Source organism: Panthera onca, chromosome F2 (assembly GCF_046562875.1).
Source record: "Panthera onca isolate mPanOnc1 chromosome F2, mPanOnc1 haplotype 2, whole genome shotgun sequence".
NCBI classification, from domain to species: Eukaryota; Metazoa; Chordata; class Mammalia; order Carnivora; family Felidae; genus Panthera; species Panthera onca.
In genome coordinates, this window is record NC_138356.1 from 8,515,066 (window position 1) to 8,536,822 (window position 21,757).

General features: G+C 41.6%; 1 protein-coding gene across 3 annotated transcripts in view; it reads left to right on the forward strand.

The window, feature by feature from the left end:
- The window catches only part of TGS1 (trimethylguanosine synthase 1), a 43,732-nt gene extending 26,480 nt beyond the window's left edge, over positions 1-17,252 (forward strand). The window contains exons 11-13 of one of the 3 annotated variants that reach the window (XM_060610544.3): positions 1,943-2,159; positions 3,111-3,189; positions 4,329-9,256. In XM_060610544.3, coding sequence (XP_060466527.3) covers positions 1,943-2,159; positions 3,111-3,189; positions 4,329-4,352 — 320 coding nt within the window. In that variant the 3' untranslated portion in view covers positions 4,353-9,256. Of the gene's footprint in view, positions 1-1,942; positions 2,160-3,110; positions 3,190-4,328; positions 9,257-14,342 lie in introns of those variants that run through there. The other 2 variants (XM_078441510.2, XM_060610543.3) reach the window with 2 other exon arrangements.
- Positions 17,253-21,757: the final 4,505 nt, after the last annotated feature.

The following is a 21,757-nucleotide window of genomic DNA, read 5'->3' on the forward strand; positions in this document are numbered from 1 at the left end:
CACTCACGCTTACAGGTAGCCAGCTTCTGGGAGGAAAGGGAAGCAGAGAGCGAATACCATGCCTCTCTGGTACTGTCGTGACCTGGCTTCTGTCTTTGCAGCATCTGGAATGGAAAGCCTAGGACCCCTCAAGCCTGTTCAGCATAGTGGTGTCCTGTGACCTGTTTCCCAAACAAGCAGCAACAGCTCGCAGATGCTCTAATGTTAGTTATAGGTACTGCTCCATGCTAGGGGATTCAAAACATTTGAAGTATAATTGATTGTGTGCTTACATATCTCTATGTGTGTTGATATATATATACACATATGCACATAATCATTCTTCAGCTGAATATATATGAATCCACACACATACGTGTATGTGCCCATACACATATGAGAAAATAGCGTTGTGTATGATTGACATGATCCCTTTGTGCCATTGCTTCCTTCCACCCAGATGGTTGTGGTCTATGCATCTACTCACCTGAGTGTTAGAGAATCCACAAGGTTTTACATTTTGCCGTTAAAGATTTTTTCCCTCTCTATCTACTTCAGTATCCTTGCTATTCAATAGAATTTTCTGTGATGATGGCAATGTTCTGTATCTGCATTGTCTAGGTGTGATAGCCACTAGCCACATGTGGCTATTGAGCATTTAAAATGTGGCAGGGTGACTGAGGATCTGAATTCTTTATTTCATTTTAATCAATTTAAAGGTAATAGCCACATATGGCTGGTGGCTACCATTATTGGACAGTGCAGTTCTATATAATATCATCCAACGTTTGTCGGCATTTCATGTACATAATGGATTGAGTGCTTACATTCTGTTAAGCCTAAAAATAAAACCGCCTCTAGGAGAATGTAGATGAAAACGCGAGAATTGACTGAGTATATTTGATGTTGAAAATCATTTTTCCCCATTGAGTTTTTGATGTTGTCGGCATATCTTTCCATCTGTCTCTATACTACAAGTGGAGCAGATTGAACAGCTAAAAAGGACATTTTCATCTTTTTTGTTATGAACGTTAGCTTATTTAGAACAGAAAAATAGCATTGTAAATGCATAATTTTCAGCATGTAATTGGAGCTCGTATACATTGTTCAAGTGATTATTCAGTGCATTATTTCTCAAAAGTGTTAACAAATTTTGAAACCAGCATTTTATAGAAAACAACTGTGTTTCCATGACAACCATGGTGTATGCATTAGGGTTCCACTTAGACCTTCCAAATATAAAATATTGCCACGAGCACACTGGTGCACGTACAGGTGCACTTGAGTTATTTGCTGTAAGACATCATGAGTGAGCTCAAATCAACTTATGTTTGCATTGCTAATTATGAAATTGCAGTAAATTAAATGAAAGCCCTCTCGGTGAAAACATAACGTTGTCAGTTCCCTCCCCCCTAAGATGTCTCATTAAACATTATCAGCAGATGTTTTTACATTTCTTGTTCATAAGTTGGCTCTATAGGTTTGTCAAATGTGTTTCAATTTGCTCTTCTGTAGAAGTTGTCAAATTTGTCTTTGGAGGCTGTGTCTCATTTTAGGAAATGGGTCTTTTCTGAAATCCTAGTGTGGTTACAGGCTTGACATGCAGTCAGCGACCTTTCCAAGTGTTTGCTGCTCAGGCCGTTCAGGTCACAGTGCTGAACACGTTACCTCTCAGTAGATACTGTGTGACTACTGTCACTACTTGCTTTGGAAAAGCTGGCTGAGTGACACAGCTTTGAAAGCCAGGCCATTTAGTCCCATTTTCTTGGTACTACACAAGTGAATCTTTCTACTTTAGGTTAAATTTTTTAATTAAGTTTTTATCCCCAGTATATGAACCAAAAACTCCCTTAGTCTTTAAAAAAAGTTCTTGTAAAGAGAAGAAAGGAGACTGCTCAGAAGATGAACTGTTCTATGTAACAGTCGGTGTCATTTAACTCATCTCTTCTTTTCCCACTTTCAGTGATTGCCATTGATATTGATCCTGTTAAGATTGATCTTGCTCGCAATAATGCAGAAGTTTATGGAATAGCAGACAAGATAGAGTTCATCTGTGGAGATTTCCTCCTGCTGGCTTCTCACTTAAAGGCTGATGTTGTGTTTCTTAGCCCCCCTTGGGGAGGACCAGACTACGCTACTGCAGAGACCTTTGACATTAGGACCATGATGTCTCCAGATGGATATCCTTTGCAAGGCTGGCAGTTTACTCAAGCAGTGGTTGTAGAGAGAAGGGCGTGCATATGAATGAGTGTGTGTGTGTGTGTGTGTGTGTGTGTGTGTGTGTGTGTGTGTGTGTGTTTCAGGGAGAGAGAGGTTAGTGAAGGCGGGGGATACTCACTAGTAGCACCTGATAGGTTCCGGTTTATTTTGCATAAAAAGCCAGTATGTAAACATTAAGTGCTGGTTGATTGCCAAGAGTAATGGCAAATTTGAAGTTATATTTCCTTTGGTTACTGTCCAATTATATCATTATAAAACAAGAAGTAGGAAGTATTAATTGCTTGAAATTATGGTCCTGGACATTGGGAGATTCCTCAAGACCGGTCCTTACGAGTCTGGGTGACCATCCTTTAACTTTTCTTCAACTTACACTGGCTTGAGCTGATTCTCTTTGTCTCTTCCAGTGTTTCCTCTCACTTTTCCAAGACACCGAAGCAAATTTTTCTTTCATGGTAACATTTATTATTTGTCCCTTTCTTTATCTCTCCTCCCCAGAGGAATCACCTCTTTGACTCTAACAGGAAGCGTGTTTCTAAACTGCTAATTAGAATTTAGGATGTAAACCACAATGACCAGATTTACTTGTCTTTTATTCTTTACTGGAAAGAGATGGTATTGTGCTTTCCTCTTCTTTCTACTCTCACAGTAATTAGGAAATGGTAGAAAGACAGTGTATTTCTGACTCCTGGCTGCCTTCCACAAGGATAATCAAATGAACAGTTTTAACTGCTAATCTTTGACCCATCTGAATTATAAAATCTCCTACTTAATTCTCTTTTAGGTTCCATTAGAGGATCTAAATGTGTGTCTTATTGTTACCTATCAAAATATATTTGGGATATGATGCAAGAACATATCTCTGCTCAGAAATGAACTGCTCTTTTTGTTACCATTCCTTAACTGCTGTCCACCTTTGAAATTTTCAGGCGTTCCCAGAAGATCACTAATAATATTGTTTATTTCCTTCCAAGAAATGCTGATATTGACCAGGTAAGTAAGCCACTACTGCAGAACTTCCCTGAGCCTGTGGCATAACTATTAGGAAAAACGGGCAGAAAAAAAGATACAAGGCATTTCTTTGAGAACACATTTATGAGAAGTCTCTGGCTTTTTTGCTAATAGTAGAAAACTGGAGGTGTTTGGTAGTTAAATCCTTGCCTGTTTAATGCGCTTCGTCTCCACAGCTCCTGGCGTACCTATACATAAATAGAATACTCGGGGCTTTTAATATGTTCTGGAAGGATGACCGGGTGTGTTGTGTTTCAAATGTGCATACCGAGACTAGGCAAGATCTGTCTTTACTGAAGCCTACCTTGAGAATCGAGTTTTTAGGTATTCCTCAGAAGAGGACCCTACATAGAAATACATAGACAGATGAAACCTTAATTTGGCCAGAAGCAGTTTTAACCATAGTCTTGGAGTGTGGGAAGCTAGACTAACAGTTAAATGTCCTCATTCCATTCTTACCATAAACACTTATTTTAGTAATGTTATTTTTTCTCTGGTAGAATTGGATTTGGTACAGCTGCCTTGTGAGGATTTGATGGTGGCTTTATTTCATGTTTTTGTTGATTTGCTTTTTATAAACACTTACTACGTATTTACTGTGTGGTGAGCGTTCTGTTGAAAATCTTTTGTCTTTCATGTTTTGATTTTACTAGTATAACTAGGTCTGGAGTTTTCCTTTCTCTCCTATTTAATACTCTGAGAGCTGACCCTGTCGTGCTCAGCCTTATCATCTGATTCTGGAGAAATTATCTCCCATTACCTATTCAATTAAATTTCACACCACCTTGGTTTTTTTTCCTGGGACATCACTTACGCGTGTGTTAGTCTTTTATAATTCTATTTTCTGGCGCTTTTTCTCTTCCTTTTTCTTCTGGGAGATCTGGGCTTCCAGCTAGTTCATTCCTGAGAGTGTATTCCTTGTGTTTTTTTAGTTCAAGTATCGTGTTCTTTATACTTAAAATTTCTGTACTGTTTTTGTTTTCTTTCATACTGTAATAATATCTCTTACTGTCATTATAAGTTTAAATTCTTAATCTGGTCTGTCCTTTCTGCATTTCATATAATTTAGAATCCATTTTGTTTCTCTTCCATGAAATACTGGCGGTCCTCAAATGTCTTAGCGTGCATTGACTGTTCTCAAGTAACGTGGAGGAGACAGGCCAGGCTAGAAACTAGCGTCGACTCTGGCTGTACCCTAGGGTCACTGGGGACCCTTAGAAAAACTGTGGCTATGTAAGCCCCACCTCAGAAACTGATCTAACCAGGTTCGTAAAGCTGCCAGGTCATTCTGAGGTGGAGCCCGGGCAGCCAAGCGCTGCTCACCGCTACGTTAGCCCCGGTGATAACCTCAGGGGACGAGAGTGTCAGGTGAGCTATGGGGTTGCCAGCCCGGGAACCACGAGACCGCAATTCATTGTCACCAAACACCACGTCAGGACGCAGCTCCTCGCTCTTGGGGAGGAGCTGGGCCGAAGCGGATTCACGGGCTCTTTCATCCCCGAGTGTCATTCATCAGCTCGCGGGTGTGGAGAGGGAGGAGTGAGACGGTGGCTGTCGGGGACTCGTGGCCACCTGTTCCTCTCAGCTCGTCACGCGGGATTTCTTTTCAGACTTCCCTAACGACTGAACGTCGACCAGAGTTCCCGGTTTCTGGAAGTGAGGCAGCGTATACCCAATACGAGGCAATTGGCCGAGGGAGCAGCCGGAGCGGAACTTGCGAGTTCTTGTTCCCCTTCTTCCTGTGCCGGCTTCCCACAGGCCCGTGCCTCCCGCCTCAGGCCAGAGGCGCTGCCCTCCGTCCTGCGCACGCACGTTCAGACCATCCCGGGTCTCCGGAGGTGTCGTTCGTTTGACGGCCTCCCTTTGTAGTGTCTTCATCCAGTGCTGGCTTGCGGTAGCCAACAGGCCTCCTAGCCCAGCACCGTCCCAGGGCTTTCGCCACGGGGACGTAAATAACGACAGTGCAACCTTCTCACGAGAAAGGTGGAGATTGAACGCGCTGGCTCTCTGGTTGGAGGACTTCAGGAAACGCTCCGATGATGTAGGACGTAAACTGGACTTCGGAGTCCAAGAAGCTTCGATGGTAGGAGTAGAGCAGAAGGTGGCCAGAGCGCCAAAGACACAGCAGTGGGAATGTGTGGGTAGCGTTCAGTTAATGGGCTCAGAGAGAGGGAGCAAATCAAACGGACCGGGTTTAGTCTCGGCCCTGCCGCTCACCAGCTGTCCGGCGACGGTTCCGAGGCGTAGACGAGTCTGGGGGTTCCGCGTTTAACACGGTACCTCCAGCCCATAAACCTTCGATAACGTCCTGCGTCTGTGACTTATCGCAAAGTTGTTGTGAGGAGAAGGTACATGCTCCTAACACCTTGAAGAGGACCAGTATGGAGAGAGGATATGTTTTCCCTAGAGGACAGAATAGAAGCTCCTGTATTTGTGAAATGATAGAACTTAATTTATAAACACACCTCCCCGATCACCTGTTTTTCTCGTCCTCTCATCAGAAACATACACTCTGAACAGACATACTCTCGTGTCAGTTGGGCACACTCTCGCGATCATGACGTACTTCCTTGGTCTTTGCAACACTGGCTCTCAGCTCCGGCTGCTAATTGGAGTCGCCTGAGTGGCTTTTGTTTTTTATTGTGGTAAGATGCACACAACAAAACTTACCATAAACCATCTGTAAACGTCAGACATTCGCACTGTCGTGCAACCATCCCGCCGTCCGCCTCAGAACTTTTACATCTTCCCAAACTGCAACTCTGTACTGTGAAACACTGACTCACCGCCTGCCCCTGGCAACCACCATTCTCCTCTCTGTGTCCGTGAATTTGACTGATCTAGGTACCCCAAATAAGTGGAGTCATACGGTATTTGTCCTTTGGTATCTAGCCTGTTTCACGGAGTATAATGTCCTGAAGTCATCCACGTTTCAGCATGTGCCAGAACTTCCTTCCTTCTTAAGGCCGAACGGTATTCCATTGTGTGGACATACCACATACCGTTTGTCCATTCATCAGTGGACATTTTGAGCTACTTTCACCTTTTGGCCGATGTGAATAATGCTGCTGTGGGGGCCCTGTATCTTTTCCTGCTTTGAGTTCTTTCGGGTATATACCCAGAAGCAAACTTGCCGGATCCTAGAGTAATTCTGTTTAGTTTTTTGAAGACCCACCCTACAATTACTCCCTGGCAGCTGAACCAGTTTACATTCCTACCAGCAATTCATCAGGAGTTCAGTGTCTCCACATTCTCACCAGCACTTGTTTTTTCTGTTGGTTGTTGTTTTGTTATGATAATAGCCGCCCTAATGGGTAGGAAATGGTATCTCCTTGGAGTTTTGATTTGCACTTCCCCAATGACTCTTGATGTTGAGGACCATCTGTTCACGTGTGTATCTTCTGGGTATTAATCCCCTCTCAGTATATACTTTGCCCGTATTTTTCCCCATCCTGTGGGTTGCCTTTTTTACTGTCTTGATAGTGTTCTTTGCTGTACAAAGTTTGTAATTTTGATGAAGTTCAGTTTGGCTCTTTTTCTTGTGTATTGCCGGTGCTTTTGGTGTCATAGTCAAGAAATTGTTACCAAATCTAATGTCGTGAAACTCTTGCCTGTGTTTTCTTCTGAGAGGTTTATGATTTTAGCAAGTAGCTTTTTAAAACTACCAGTTGAAGAGTCCCCAAATGATTGTAGTATGCTGTCGGAGTTGAGATTCTCTGGGATAACAGAAGGGTAAATGATCTGAACGAGCCGGAGCTCTTACTCTGTGGGTTAAAGGAGGTGAAATTAGATCTTGTCACCTGTCATCTGTTTATGAGCCACAGTGTTTGAATATTAGACCTCCCAAACACTGTGTGCTGTACCGTTACAAGAAAAAGCACTGTCCCCTTGCTTCATGCATTTTTTATATCAAATCTCATATTAAACTGTATCTCCTACTCACGTGACTCTCATCTGCATCCTGTGCTCCCAAGTAAAGTTGAGCCTGTCGATTCCATAATTCTTATTTGCTCACATAAATATTATGCTCCATATTGCTAGTCTCATAAGTGGTTATGTGATCCTTCTATTAAATATTTGATGGGCTTCTTGGGGTACTTGAATGACAATAGGAAACTCACTATTTATTGCAAAAGTTACAGTGAGTATGTTTTTTCTAGTTAACATTTTTCCCAAGGAGGAAGTTAATTTTTTTCTCTTTAACTTGTGTTTTTGGTTTAGTTCAGAAACCTGCCAGAATTAGTTCATTCACATTTTCTACCTGTAGAGGGAGTAACGACACTAAAAAATAATAAAAGTCAAAAAGGAAATGAGATTTCAAGTGTTATTATATTGTTTGGTATTAAATTTGGATCAAATTACAGTAGGGAGTCAACTTCTTAAAATGAAAAAAATCTATCCATATATAGTATTTTTACAATGGGAGACAAGACAGTTCTGCAAGAATGAGAGAAAGCGGCATTACAGAGAAGTCCACTTTTTTGCTAAGGAACATTTAGAATGTCACGGCAACCTGAACTTCCACATGGGCTGGGTTCCCCAAGTTCATGAGTTGGCTGTTTGAAACTCAGGCCGCATTTTTCCCACAGAAATGTCTATTAAGAACAGTTCATTTCCCATGCAGGGAGATTTGTACTCATGGTGTTTGTATTTAGGGTAACTAAAGTGAGAATGGACTCAGCACAGATACAGCTTGTCCTGTAGTCTTTCCACATGGGAGACGAGGCTGGTTGTTTTCTGTGTCTAGTAACACATTTTTCTAGGTCCCCTATTACCTCAGTCTCTTACTCCCCTTTTCTGTGTGGGTGTTATTCCAGGACACGTATTCCCTTGTTATGCACACTCTCACTGTCCAACTCAAGAACTGAATAATTTAGAAAGTCTTTTTGCGACAGGCTCTTTGGAGGGAAGTCACAATTGAAACTTTGGAACTGATTAGATTCAGTTCGGAGGGCCCAGGATGTATGTATTTATCTACTGGATGATAATCTTCCTTTGACAATCAGAGTTCAGCCAATACTAGCTTTGGTTCCACCAGACATTCCAAATACGGGAAACTTCTGTTTTAAAAAGTGCACGTACACAACACGGATCGAGATGTCTGAGCAGAGCGGAAGGTCGGTATGAAGTCCCTTTGGGCGGCAGCTCCAACGTGGAGGAAGCCGTCTGCTGGGCAGACGTTGGGGTGCTGAGAGGGGCGGCTGCTGGCTGGTGGGATACAGCACCTCCTTATCTTTGTCTCCTGAAATGTCTAGCCTTCTCTTTAAAGGACTCTTCTTGATAGTTTGTGCGTACCGGTACAGAAAGGGCAGCGTTGCGCAGCATCCCCGAGGATTGTGTTGAAAAATGAACTGGGAGGCAGCCGTGTTTCGTGTCGGTCCGGGCACCGGGCCGGCAGACGTGCCCTGCCCTTCGGTGACCTCCCCCGCACACGCCGTGATGACAAGCAGGCCAGTCCCCAACTGTTTTATTTCCCGAGGAAGCAGGACCAGGTTTGTGAGCCGACCTAGTACCACAGGTAAAACTGAACCTGTGATTGTTTACGTTGCAGCCCCAGGCCTAAAAGCTGTGAGATTGAATCAGGAGAGCCCTTCTTCCCAGTGGGCCGAGTGCCTGAGGCTCCCGCAGGAGCCAGTACATGGTGTCCGGGAAGGGGAGAGCTCCTGCTTAACAACAGTCCTCACGCTTCCAGCAGCTTCTTGTGTCAGGTGGGCGGGCAGGCAGGAAAGGAGGACTTACAGGTGACATTTCTAAAACCACATAGAAGAACAGTGAGGCTGAATATGGAAACTTGAGGTAATGTTATTTGGAAAAAGATTACTTTAAATATAATGTTAAATATTTTAAATATAATTCAGTTCATTGGCGTTTTTAGTGTTTTTAGCTGAGTGCAATGAAAATCTACCACCGATTTCTTTGCAGATATTAGTTCCGAGCTGTTATAGTATCTGTTTATATGAGAAATGAAAAATTAGGGCCTTGCCGGTTTCTGTGGTAAGAAATTTGTGTCAGATTCTTCCAAAAGAAATTTCCGTAGTAGAAATCTGGTATAATGGCAGCACGGTCGTATAGCCAAAACCGAATCCACGTGGTCAGTATGATGAAGTCGTCCCGACAGGTGGAGGGCCCGTAGTCTGGGTGTAGATACCAGAAGCAGGAGAGAGTAGAAGAAGGACCAGGAGGGGCGCCTGGGTGGCTCAGTCGGTTAAGCGTCCGACTTCGGCTCAGGTCACGATCTCACGGTCCGTGAGTTCGAGCCCCGCGTCGGGCTCTGGGCTGACTGCTCAGAGCCTGGAGCCTGTTTCAGATTCTGTGTCTCCCTCTCTCTCTGACCCTCCCCCGTTCACGCTCTGTCTCTCTCTGTCTCAAAAAAAATAAATAAACGTTAAAAAAAAAAAAAAAAAGAAGAAGGACCAGGAACTGGACTGGATCTGCTACGTGTAGGAATAGTAACCTCTAAAGCCGTTGAACCTGAAAGTAGCCAGCCCCTAAGACTCCGAGCGCTCAAAAGTGCCCTCATCCTGCATTTGTATACCACACAAACAGCTTCTAATTATGTCCCTGTTGAATACACGTTTCTTGCTGGTTGGCATCCTTAGAGCTCGAGGCCTTCCCTGCGCGTTTCGTTGGATTATCGCAGAGGCTCCAGAGCAGGCAAGTCAGGTTCCCAGCCTGAAGTTGGCGATGCGCGGACTGGAGGAGTTCGGTGACTTGACTGCTCCTTCTGTCTCACAGTGGCAGGGCCTTGCCGTCTCCCACTGACAAGGGGTTCACTACCAAGAGGAACAGGTCCGTCTGCTATCAGTGAGTTAGCCCACCCTCAGACTGGAAGCAGTGAACAGAAGTTGGTACGAGAGAAGCAAGGGAGCTGTCAAGAACTTCGGCTGGGTCAGTTCTGTTTCGTTCCTGATTAGTGAGAAAAAAGAGGGCTGGAACTTCACCGCAAACTGAAAGGCACTCGCTGCTGAGCTTTGTCTCCACGAGGATCCTCTTATCTCTTCTAGGAACTGGTACCAGGTGTCTAGACCACTTCTATCCCTAGTGAAACCTACTGCCTAGTACATACAGTGCGGTTAAGGATACGTTCGACCAGCTTCGGTAGCTGGCTTTTCCCTGGGGAGTTTGCTGCTGGCCAGAAGGGCAGTGTTGTTCGTTCTTCTGCTGCATATATTCTCATTCTCCAGAGGGGCCGTGCACCTGGCCCCATAAGTGCATCTGGAAAGGCAGATAAGATCCTGGACAGAAGCTTACATTTCTTTTGCTCCTTTGGGTAAATTTTTTCAGTAAATGATGTAGGTAAAAAGTAGAAGCATACCACACGGTGCTACAGACAAGTCCTGTGCAGGCAGCCGGGGCCTCTGGATTCTCTGGGCCGTTGTGCTGTATGTAACTAGCTGGATTTAAGAGCGGTCTTCTGGTTTCTGGGATCCAGCTCTGAGAACAGGTAAGGAGCAAAGCTCAGTGAACTGATTTTTGGTAGCCTTCTTCCGAGAAACTAATGTAGGAAAGCTTTTGGTGCTCAGCAGAGTTTTTTTTGACCTGTCGCCACTGTGCTCCTGTTGACAGTGGTGGCTTTTAAAAATCATATTTATTTTAATCACCAAGTAAATATTTGAAAAAAAAAAACAAGAAATGATAGTTGTGAGAGCTTGAGGTAATCTTTAAGTTATCTGAAAAACTTTTAGCAAAAAAAATTAAGATTCATTCACTCCAGCATAGAAATCTCCTTCCTGTTTATCATGTGCAGATAAATGGAACTCAACTTCAGTTGTGAGTATTCCCTGGTTTTCTGCCGATAAAAAATACTTCCTTTTATCTCCCAGAGAACTGTTCATCAGAAATATTTTATCCAGCTTACTTTCATTTGTGTGCAGTTATTAATTGGCTGTCACAAAACACAAGGGCAAAGGAACCATAGATAAGGCACTTGTTTCCGGTCACGGCCAATAATACTTCAGATGGCTTGCTGCTCCTGTCGCTACTTGGCAGAAACGCGGGGGCGCCTGGGTGGCTCAGTCGGTTAAGCGTCCGACTTGGGGCTCAGGTCATGATCTCACGGTTCGTGAGTTCGAGCCCCACATCGGCCTCTGTGCTGACAGCTCGGAGCCTGGAACCTGCTTCGGAATCTGTGTCTCCCTCTCTCTCTGCCCCACCCCTGCTCACACTCTTGTCTTTCTCAGTCTCTCAAAAATGAATAAACATACATACATACAAATAAATAAACAAATAAATGGCGGAAATCTGTAGGCCCCATAAAAAATACTCCTCGTTTTCACCAGATGTAATTTGCATCTAGGCAAGTTTTTGCATATTGCAGATATAATCACTTCTGCAGTGTAATAAAAAGACTTATTTCCAGTGCTCAGATTTTTGTGCATCTTATAATAAAGTCCCTGCCCTTAGTATTGATTATATATTTTTCCATTAGGATCCAGTTTAGTGGTTATTTTCTTTTATCTGTTCAGCTGCCGTACCTATTTACTTCAAATCAGTTTGCTTTTGAAAAACAAATGCAGGGGTGCCTCACCAACTCAGTCAGTAGAGCATGAGACTCTTGATCTCTCCAGGTCGTGAGTTCAAGCCCCACATTGGGCATAGTTTACTTAAAAAGAGAAAGAAAGAGGAAGGGAGGAAGGAAATGCACTTTTGAATGTTTAGTTGACTCTTAAATCTTTTGTTTTTATTAAAGTTACCACCTTTACCACGATCTTTACCCGTTTCTCCTTTCCCAGTCCCCAAGGAACAACTATTTTAACATCTAGTTGATGAGGGTTACAAGCCTTAGTTCTAGTTCAGTCCAAACTAATTGGGATTTCTTTTGGTAAGTCTAGTATCCTTGGGTAATATGCCAGAAACATACTATGTAATCCAGAGGTAATAACCTTTATCTATTTACCTACCTGCCCTTTACTCTCCCGTTCCTGTCTTGCCTCTCTCCTTTCCTCCTTTTCTCTCTCTCAATTTATTAAACTTTAAGAAAGAGGAAGGAATCAAATAGCCTTTTTTCAGTTAAACCTGCTAGTGAAAAATAAAGACAACTGGAAATCAATGGCATTAAGTTTGATTGAAACAAAGTATTACTGGTTTGAACTACACAGTCTTTATAGTCTTTTCAGCTCCAGAATCCTAACCTTTATATAGTTGGGGGCCTGGGTGGCTCAGTCAGTTAAGCCTCTCACGCTTGTTTTTGGCTCAGATCATGATCTCATGGTGTGTGAATTTGAGCCCCTGCATCAAACTGAGGGGTGACAGTGCAGAGCCTGCTTGGAATTCTCTCTCTCCCTTTCTCTCTGCCCCTTCCCAGCGTGTGTGTGTGTGTGTGTGTGTGTGTGTGTGTGTGTGTGTGTCTAAGTGTGTCTAATAGTTAAATAAACATTTAAAAGAAGTTTAAAAAAAATAAAATATATATGGTTTTAAAAACATGAAAAAGTACAAAAACACTAAAGTTAGAAATTGGTTTTAATTAGAACATATGAAAGTAACACTTTAAGTTTCTAAACACTGAATAGATACGAGTTTTCTCATATTTTGACATAGACCCACCTTTTCCTCAGTATCAGGAAAAGTGCACGCTTGTTTTTTTGTCTGTCATCTGCCTCTCCCAGCCTACATGAAGGTTGAGATTCTGTGTGTGTGTTTTTGCTACACTCCACTACCTGGAACAAAAACCTCCACGCATTCAGTAAATAGTTTTTGAATAAAATAATTCATTAAGCATTTTGCAACAGACCCGAGAAAACTCTCACGCGGTGAGCGCATCTCCGTTCTTTTTTCTATCCAGAGCACTCAGGTCCAGGCAACCCTCTAAAAGGTGGGGAGAAAGGGAAAAGAAAGTACCCCACTTTCTCAGGGATTTGTTGGGTTTTTCTTAAGTTTATTTATTTTTGAGAGAGAGCACGGGCAGGGGAGTGGCAGAGAGGGTGCTGGGGTGGGGACAGGATCCGAAGTGAGCTCTGTGCTGACAGCAGAAAGCCCAATGCGGGGCTCGAACTCACGAACCTCCAGATCATGATCTGAGCCGAAGTCAGACACCTAACTGACTAAACCACCCAGGAACCCCTCAGAGATCTGTTTTAATATAATTCTATTTATGGCTCACAAAACGCACTTTTCAGGGACATAGGTAGTGCTGTTTTTCAGATCCTTCTAAATTGATGGTGGAACTGGTATTCAGATCTGCCTCTGACTTTGCTCTTGGTTTTCTGCTAGACCTCTCCTAGTAGACTTTTGCTGTGGTCTCAACTCTAGTTCTCTTAACCTGCCCTCTCCTCTCCCCCTGCCTTGTCCTCCTCTCTCCTCCCCAGTCACCACCCCCAACCCCCGCCTCCCTCGAGAAAACTTCAGCTTGCCAATTTGTCACTTCCTCTTGAGCAAATCACTGGTTTAAAGGAACAGGAGAAATACTGCACCTGAATTATGTCTAACTCCTGGAAAACTTACCATGAAATAATTATATTTTAGATATACTAGTGAGAATGCCTTTTATTGTTTAAAGACAAAATTTGTCATTTTGCCCTTATGAAAAATCAGACTGACAGGGGCACTTGGCTGGCTCAGTCGGTGGAGAGTGTGACTCTTGGTCTCAGGGTTGTAAGTAAGTTCAAGCCCCCTGTTGGGTGTGGAGCCTACTTAAAAAAAAAAAAAAAAGAAATGAATAAAGAAAAATCAGACTGGCATAGAGATACCAAAATAGAAGAAACAATTATTCCTATAATTGCCACTTAAAGACTAGTTGACTACTTTTAATTTCTAAAGTTTTACTTTAATGTACTCTTTATTAGTGAATAGTGGGATACACGTGTGCTTTTTATCATTATGACAGATACTGTGTTTGACTTGAGTTGTCAGCTATTCCTACTGATAAAAACACAGCCATCTCTTTGGTGTGTGGTATTTTTGTTGTTGTTTTTTTTTGGGGGGGGGGGGGTTCTGTTTGTTTTTTTGTTTGGTTTGGTTTTTTTGCAGGTGGGCATTGATGTTGATATTAACTTTTTTAGTGGGACAGCTTCTTTTAGAATGACCTGTGGTTTCTTCCCTATTTCTGTAGCTGTAACTTTTTTTCTAAGAGGAAGTTGAAATGCTTCTTTAAAATACACACTCATTGGTGATGCACAAAAAATCTTCCCTTCTGCCAGATGCTGGTGTAGCACGTGTAATGCCGCTGAGGTTAGTTCTCTCAACCTCCATGCCGAACGAAACCAGCTGCAGCCCTGCAAAATACTCAGCTTTGCCGATTAGGATCACAGAATGGATTACGGAAACTACAGGTCTCCTTTCGTTGGAACCTGCCCTTGATATTTTGGGTATCCCCAAATATCAGTGCCTTCAGTTATCAGACCCCCAGGACTTTCCCCTTGCGATACCCTTCCCCCTAATCGTTCTCGCTGCTATCTTGATAAAGATTCTGGTAACGGAATCGTGGGTTTAGAAGGTAATATATTTGCTAGTTGATAGACGTGAGAATGAAAAGTTGTTGGAATGAACCAAAATTTTATCTGTAGACCTTTGGGGACAGCATTGCTAGTTTGAACCATCCTTTTGATGTTAACTCTGTGGAGGTAGAGAGGAGGTGATGCTTTTTTAGCTTCCTAATAAAAAGGTTGGTCACTGTTTCCTCGTAGACCTCAGAAAGTAGGGGGTCTTAAAAATATACACACGAGGGGCGCCTGGGTGGCTCAGTCAGTGGAGCATACACCTTCAGCTCAAGTCACGATCTCACCGTGAGTTTGAGCCCCTCATCAGGCTCACTGCTCTCAGTGCAGAGCATACTTTGGATCCTCTGGCCCCCACTCTCTCTGCCCCTCCCCTGCTCATGCTTTGTCTCAAAATTAAAGAAACACTTAAAAAAATACACAAGAGCAACAGGTGGAGGAAGTGGTCCTGGTCAGGATAACAGCACAAGAGAAGGAAAAAGCATACAGCAGAGACCAGAACTCTGACAGGAGCTTGGGATCATTTCTATCTTGCCGTCTGGTGTATTCCAGCATTAGGGAGCAGGTGCTCGATGAATATCGTTGAATGTGTGAAAGGGCAAGTCGAAGAAGGTAAGGTGAACAGGACCGAAAGCTGTCAGGGAAGGGAGTTCTTTTTTTAAGTTTCTATTTAATAAATAAACCTGATACTTGGGAAGGGTCCGTTCATTTTCTCTCCCTCTTGAGGGCGTTAGCTTCTGCCATTGGAGAGATTGGGTTCTGCCCAAGAAACACAGCACATGGTCTTACCCATATGATCAAATGTGTTTGAAACAAGTATTTCTGCCACCAAATATTACATTAATACCTGCCTGGAAAGTAACGATGGACATTTGAGATGCCTTGTTATTTGAAAGACTTAATTGAAAAGCCGGAGTCTTATTATTTGATAAAGCATTTAAATGAAGGATTTATTTTGAAATCATGCTTCTGTCATATGTGACTTTTTTCCATTCCTTTTTTTAGGTGGCATCCTTAGCCGGGCCTGGAGGGCAAGTGGAAATAGAACAAAACTTTCTTAATAATAAATTGAAGACAATCACTGCTTATTTTGGGGACCTGATTCGAAGATCAGCCTCTGAATCGTAACTGTGAAGGTGCTATAAGGACAGACAAATGGATCATGTGTGGTCAGAACATTATTCAGATGAGACCCTTGAATTTCTTTCTGCATTCACTAATATCTTGTACCCACGATCTTACATCACCGTATGACACAGGAGCTTACGGTAGATTCATGAATATTAATGAGGTACTTGGACACCTTTGGGTAATATTAACTGTGTGCAGTATACATGAGGATAGTCAGTATCTGAAATGGAAAAGGTAGGCTTTCCCCTGTGCCTAATGTCAGACAGTGTGTATATATGTATGTGTGTGTGTCTATATATATTTTTGAATCGCACATGTTTTGGTTTAACATCTTTGTGTGTAAGTGGGTATAAGAAACAATCACCGTGTTTCTTCTAATACAGCGATATAAAAAAACAGTGAATGAGCTGTAGTCTGCCCATTAGACCCCTGCTGAGATAAATAATATTAAGCCTTTAAGGGTAGAAACATAAACAGTACAGAAGGGTAGAAAATGAAAAGTAGAACTCTCCTACCCCTTCCCCTATCCATTATTCATTTATCTAAAGATAACGACAGCTAACAGTATTTTATAATTCCTTTGGAAGACAGAAAAGGAATTGCAGTATACTTTAATACACTTTTTTCCCTCTCATTGATGCACTGTTCAGTACTCCCCTCCATTTTTTACATAACGTATGTTTTTTTAAACTATGTACATTTCATTATTGTATCTTGAAGACCTTTCCCATATCCTTACGTACATGGAGCTCTACCTCATTCCTTTTCATGGCTATCCTATATTCCATCATGTTGCATTAATTTAACTGGTCCCTGTTGATGGACACCTGGACGGTTTTCAGTTTTTTGCAACTGTCAACTGTTGCAGGCGTCATCAAGCATTTTAGTTTTGTTATCTTATGTGTCAGAAAAATAGTATCTTATTGTTTGTATGTATTCCTTAATTATGAATGAGATTTGAGCATATTTTCATATATTTTGGTCTTAATAGTTTTTCCCCTTTTAAATTTACTGTTCCTATATTTTATCAGTTTTGGAGGGATTGTTATCTTTTTCTTATTAATATACATGACTTCTTCATAAATTAAAGAGCCCTTTGCCTTCAGTAGGTATTGCAGATATGTTTTTCCAGTTTGTTATTGGCCTTTGCTTGTTCTGTAGCTATTTTGTTTTTGTTTTTGCCATACATGAGTTTTTAATTTTTATGTAGTCAGACCTATCGGTCTTTTTCTTTGTTGCTTCTGGGTTTATTTTTCTTAAAAGACATTTTTCCATTCCCAGAAAATACATACATTGATCTAAGCTTTTTTTTTTTTTCTAGAATTTTACTGTGTTTGTGTCTTTGCTCCGTCTAGAATTTGCTTTTTAACATTCTCTGATTTTATAAAATTAATGTGTTTTAAATTTCCATTGCAAAAATAATAAGTATATTTTGTAAAATGGGGTTTATATTCTTTTTCTATTAAAATGGCAATGAAAGGAGGAATGTGTGTTGCGTAATTATTCATCTAAAAAGTGTATTTAGGGGGCGCCTGGGTGGCTCAGTTGGTTGAGCATCCGGCTTCGGCTCTGGTCATGATCTCACGGTTCATGGGTTCGAGCCCCGCGTTGGGCTCTGTGCAGACACACTCGGTGCCTGGAGCCTGCTTCCGATTCTGTGTCTCCCTCTCTCTCTGCCCTCCCCTGCTCACGCTCTGTCTCTTTCAAAAATAAAACATTTTTTAAAAATTTAAAAAATAAATAAAAAGTGCGTTTAGTCATTTTAACAAGTAGGTAAAAAGATAGGACCGTAGGACTCTGTCAGGGATCTGGGACCTTTATCTTTTAATAATGTGGACATGTTAAACATTAGACAAAACATGGCTTTGGCTGGGATGGAGCTAGGGGAATTGAAATAAACTGGAATTTCCAGTAAGTACTGGGAGAATAACTGTTAAATAAAACAACTTTGTCGGGGAATGGAGAAGCAATGCTAATTTTTGTCTCTTGAAACTTTACAATGTGTTCCCAGTTGTCCTGTGGCAATAGAGCCGGTCATGAAGGATGAATTGTTTATTGATTCGCAACATCAAAATCTGTCAACATTCTTTGTTTTTCTACTTTCTCGTCACAGAACATCAGTGTATGTATCGTAAGTCTGTCATCGTTTTTTAAATAATGGCACCCTTGGTCATAACCACGGGGCCTCTAGAACTAGAACATGACTGTACTCAGCCACTGAGGTAGGAGTTAGAGGAGTAAAAGCAGATTTCCGAAATCACCAAGTGTTTTTTAGTTTGTGTCCCTTAACCTTTCATGTGTATCTTTTTTTCCACAGTACGTTTTCTTATTTGTATATTGTTAATATTAAAACTAATTTATCTTCCTGAACATACATACGAGTAGAACGGGAAGCCTAGCCGAGATTAAAATACTCTCCACTAATCACACGCAGACATAACATAGACTCGTTTGTAGACTATTGGTAGTGTTCAAAAGAACTTTATCGTGCAGCTCCTGTGTTCGAATAAAATCTTACCGAAAGGCCAAATATGGAAAACAGATAAAAGTAAAGCTTCTAGAGTTGCTTCCGATAAAACAGAAATGAGGCTAGCAGCCCTTGTTCTAGTCCAACTCTTTTTCTTCTTGTTAAATTACAAGACTTCTTCAAAGTTGCTTTTATAAAAAAAAAAAAAAAGGATGTATTTTCAATTTGAGTACAAAGTGAACAACTCAAAAAGGGACACCCCCTACCCTTGCCTCCTGCCTGGAGCGCTTTGTCTGCACCTCGTCTCCCACATTTCCATTCCCCTTCCCAAAGGCAATGGTGGGCAGCACCTTAGTATGTTGTAGTTCGAGACATTTCCCAGAGCTGTCCACACACAGTGGGATGGAACATAATAGGATAATATTTTGACATTTGATTTTGAGTTTAATAAGCCGTACAAGTTTCTCCATTTTAATACGTAAACATTTGCGCTATCATTTTTTCTTTTTTGTATTTATTTTTGAGAGAAAGACAGAGTGAGAGCGGGGAGGGACAGAGAGAGGGAGACACAGAATCCAAAGCAGGCTCCAGGCTCTGAGCTGTCAGCACAGAGCCCAACACGGGGCTTGAACTCCTGAACCGTGAGATCATGACCTGAGCCGAAGTCAAACACTTAACCGACTGAGCCACCGAGGCGCCCCTGTGCTGTCACTTTTAAACAGTCCCATAGTACAGATCTGAGACGGTCTTTAACCATTACCCTACTCTGAACATTTCGGTTGTTCCTCGCTTTTGCAATTACAGACGCTACTGCAGTGTGGATTTCTAAGTAGGGTAGGGTCCTAGAACTGAAACTTAGGTTAAAAGTCATGCTAATTTTTGTATTTAGTATGTCATGTTAGGTTGCCCTTCAAAAATGTGTATTCTCACCAACTATGCACGAAAAGGGCCACTCTTCCCGACTGTCCAGAACGTCGCATGTTTTCAATTCTTATTGTTACCAGACTGGTCAAAGTTATTTTAATTTGCGTGTCCTGATAACTAGTGAGGGATGAACAGTTTTTCATATATATTTGTTATGCAAGTGCGTGTGCTGTTAGGCATCTAATCTTTTCACCAAATGAATACTAGCTAGTTACTACACCATTTTCTATTAAATGAACTAACCTTTGTCCTTTAATTTGGAGTTCTCTGTGTGTGTGTGTGTGTGTGTGTAATTCTACGTCTGGAATTCTTTTTGTCCCATCGGTCACTTGTCCATTCCTGTGCCGCGTTTTTGATTACTGTAGTTCTCATTGTATGTGCTAATAATTGCAAATCCCTCATCATTAGTCCTTCAAATTTTTCTCAGCTGTTCCTGAGCATTTTTACTTTTTTAGGTGAACTTAAAATTTTTTCATTTCTTTTTTAATGTTTATTTATTTTTGACACAGAGAGAGACACAGCATGAGAGGAGGAGGGGCAGAGAGAGAGGGAGACACGGAGTCCGAAGCAGGCTCCAGGGTCCGAGCCGTCAGCACAGAGCCCGACTCGGGGCTCAAACTCACAAACCGTGAGATCATGACCTGAGCCGAAGTCAGCCGCTCAACCGACCGAGCCACCCAGGCGCCTCTTGTCAGTTCTGTTTTTAAATCCCCATTAGGATTTACAGTTTTCAGTTTAGAAAGAGTGATGTCACAACATTGAATCTTTCTATCCAAAGACTTAAAATGTCCCTTTCTGATCTGTGTCTTTCTGTAAAGCCTTTATACTCATATAAATCTTGGTACTTTTGCCAGGTTTATTGCTTGGTATTTCACACTTATGGTTTGATTTTGAATAGGATATTTCTTGTTCTTACACTATTGTTTGCATGTAACCGCTCTTACTTTCTTACATCCAGTCACTTCACTGAACTCTTTGGAACAGTTGCAGCGTTTCAACTGATTCACTTTGATTTTCTAAATCGGCAGTCATGACACCCTCATAAGAGTTTCTCTTTGCCAATATGTGTGCCTTTTAATCTTTACTCTTTTCCTATTGTATTGGTTAGGATTGCCAGGAATGTTATGATAACGGCACCTGCTCCTCGCTTTTTATTTTGCAGTGAAAGCTTAGAAGCATTCTATTCAATGTTAGAGCTTGCCTTAGAATTAAAGATACTACTGTATCCTAGAGGGTTTTTTTTTTTTGCTCTTATTTAATAAAGTGCTAAAATACTCTTAAAATGTCAAATTATTCAAGAATATGGGCGTGTATCATTAAATCCTACTTTATCATAATGTATTGTTTTAGTTCACTGCTGGATTTCACTTAGTAAGTTTACTTTGTTTATATTTGGTTTTTGTGCATTTTGCCTGGTTTTGGTATCAGAATTAGACTATGCTGGCAGAATGCTTTGGGAATGCTTCCTTTTTTTTTTTTTTTTTTTTTCCTGTGTGCTAAGTAACATTAGCATTATTGGTTCATTGAACCCTTGGTTAGAAGTCCGGGAAAACTAAGCCTGATACTTTTTTAAGCAAGATATTTTCATTTTTTAAAATCATATTTTTCTTCCATTTTTTAATACTTTCGTGAGTTTTTTTAATAATTTATAATTTCTTCAGAAATATCCATTCATTAAAGAAGATGTGGTATATTTACAATGGAATACTAGTGATCAAAAAGAATGAAATTTTGCCATTTGCAACAATGCGGATGGAACTAGAATGCATTATGCTAAGCGAAATAAGTCAGGAAAAGACATATCAAATGATTTCAACATTTGTGGTATTTAAGGAACAAAATAGACAAGCATAGGGGAAGGGAAAGAAAAATAAGATGAAAACAGAGAGGGAGGCAAACCATAAGAGACTCTTAAATACAGAGAACCAATTGGTGGGGGGTGGCGGGGAGGGTTGGCGGGGTGGGGAAAATGGGTGATGGGCATTGAGGAGGGCACTTGTTGGGATGAGTGCTGGGTTTTTAATGTAAGTGATGAATCACTAAATTCTACTCCTGAAACCATTTTAACACTATATGTTAACTACTTAGATTTAAATAAAATTTAAAAAGAAGAAAAATATCTTCACTTAGATTTTGGTCTATTGATATAAAGTTAGTACATTAACTTCCTATATTTCCTTTCATTGACTTTTTTTTAATGGTTTCTGTCATAAAATGATTGAAAAACTAGCATAAAACATTTTTTGTGGACAGCTCACTCATTTTCCAAATGTTATTATCTCAGGCTGCCCGATGAATTCTGGAGGCCGTAGCAGAGGGGTGTAAGAGACAACAGGAAGTGCTCCCCAAGTCCTCATGTACCCCCAGATCATGGCCTAACCAGGCAGAGGAAAGACGTCGGCCAGGCCAGTGCTTCCCAGACCTCAGGCGGTTGTCTGTTACCCTCATAATGTCACCACACCTGTTGTCAATGTGTAGCGGCAGTTTTTTTTAACTCAGCTAATTTTTAAAACTTAAAATGTATTTGAGGGGCGCCTGGGTGGCTCAGTCGGTTAAGCGTCTGACTTCGGCTCAGGTCCTGATCTCGTGGTCTGTG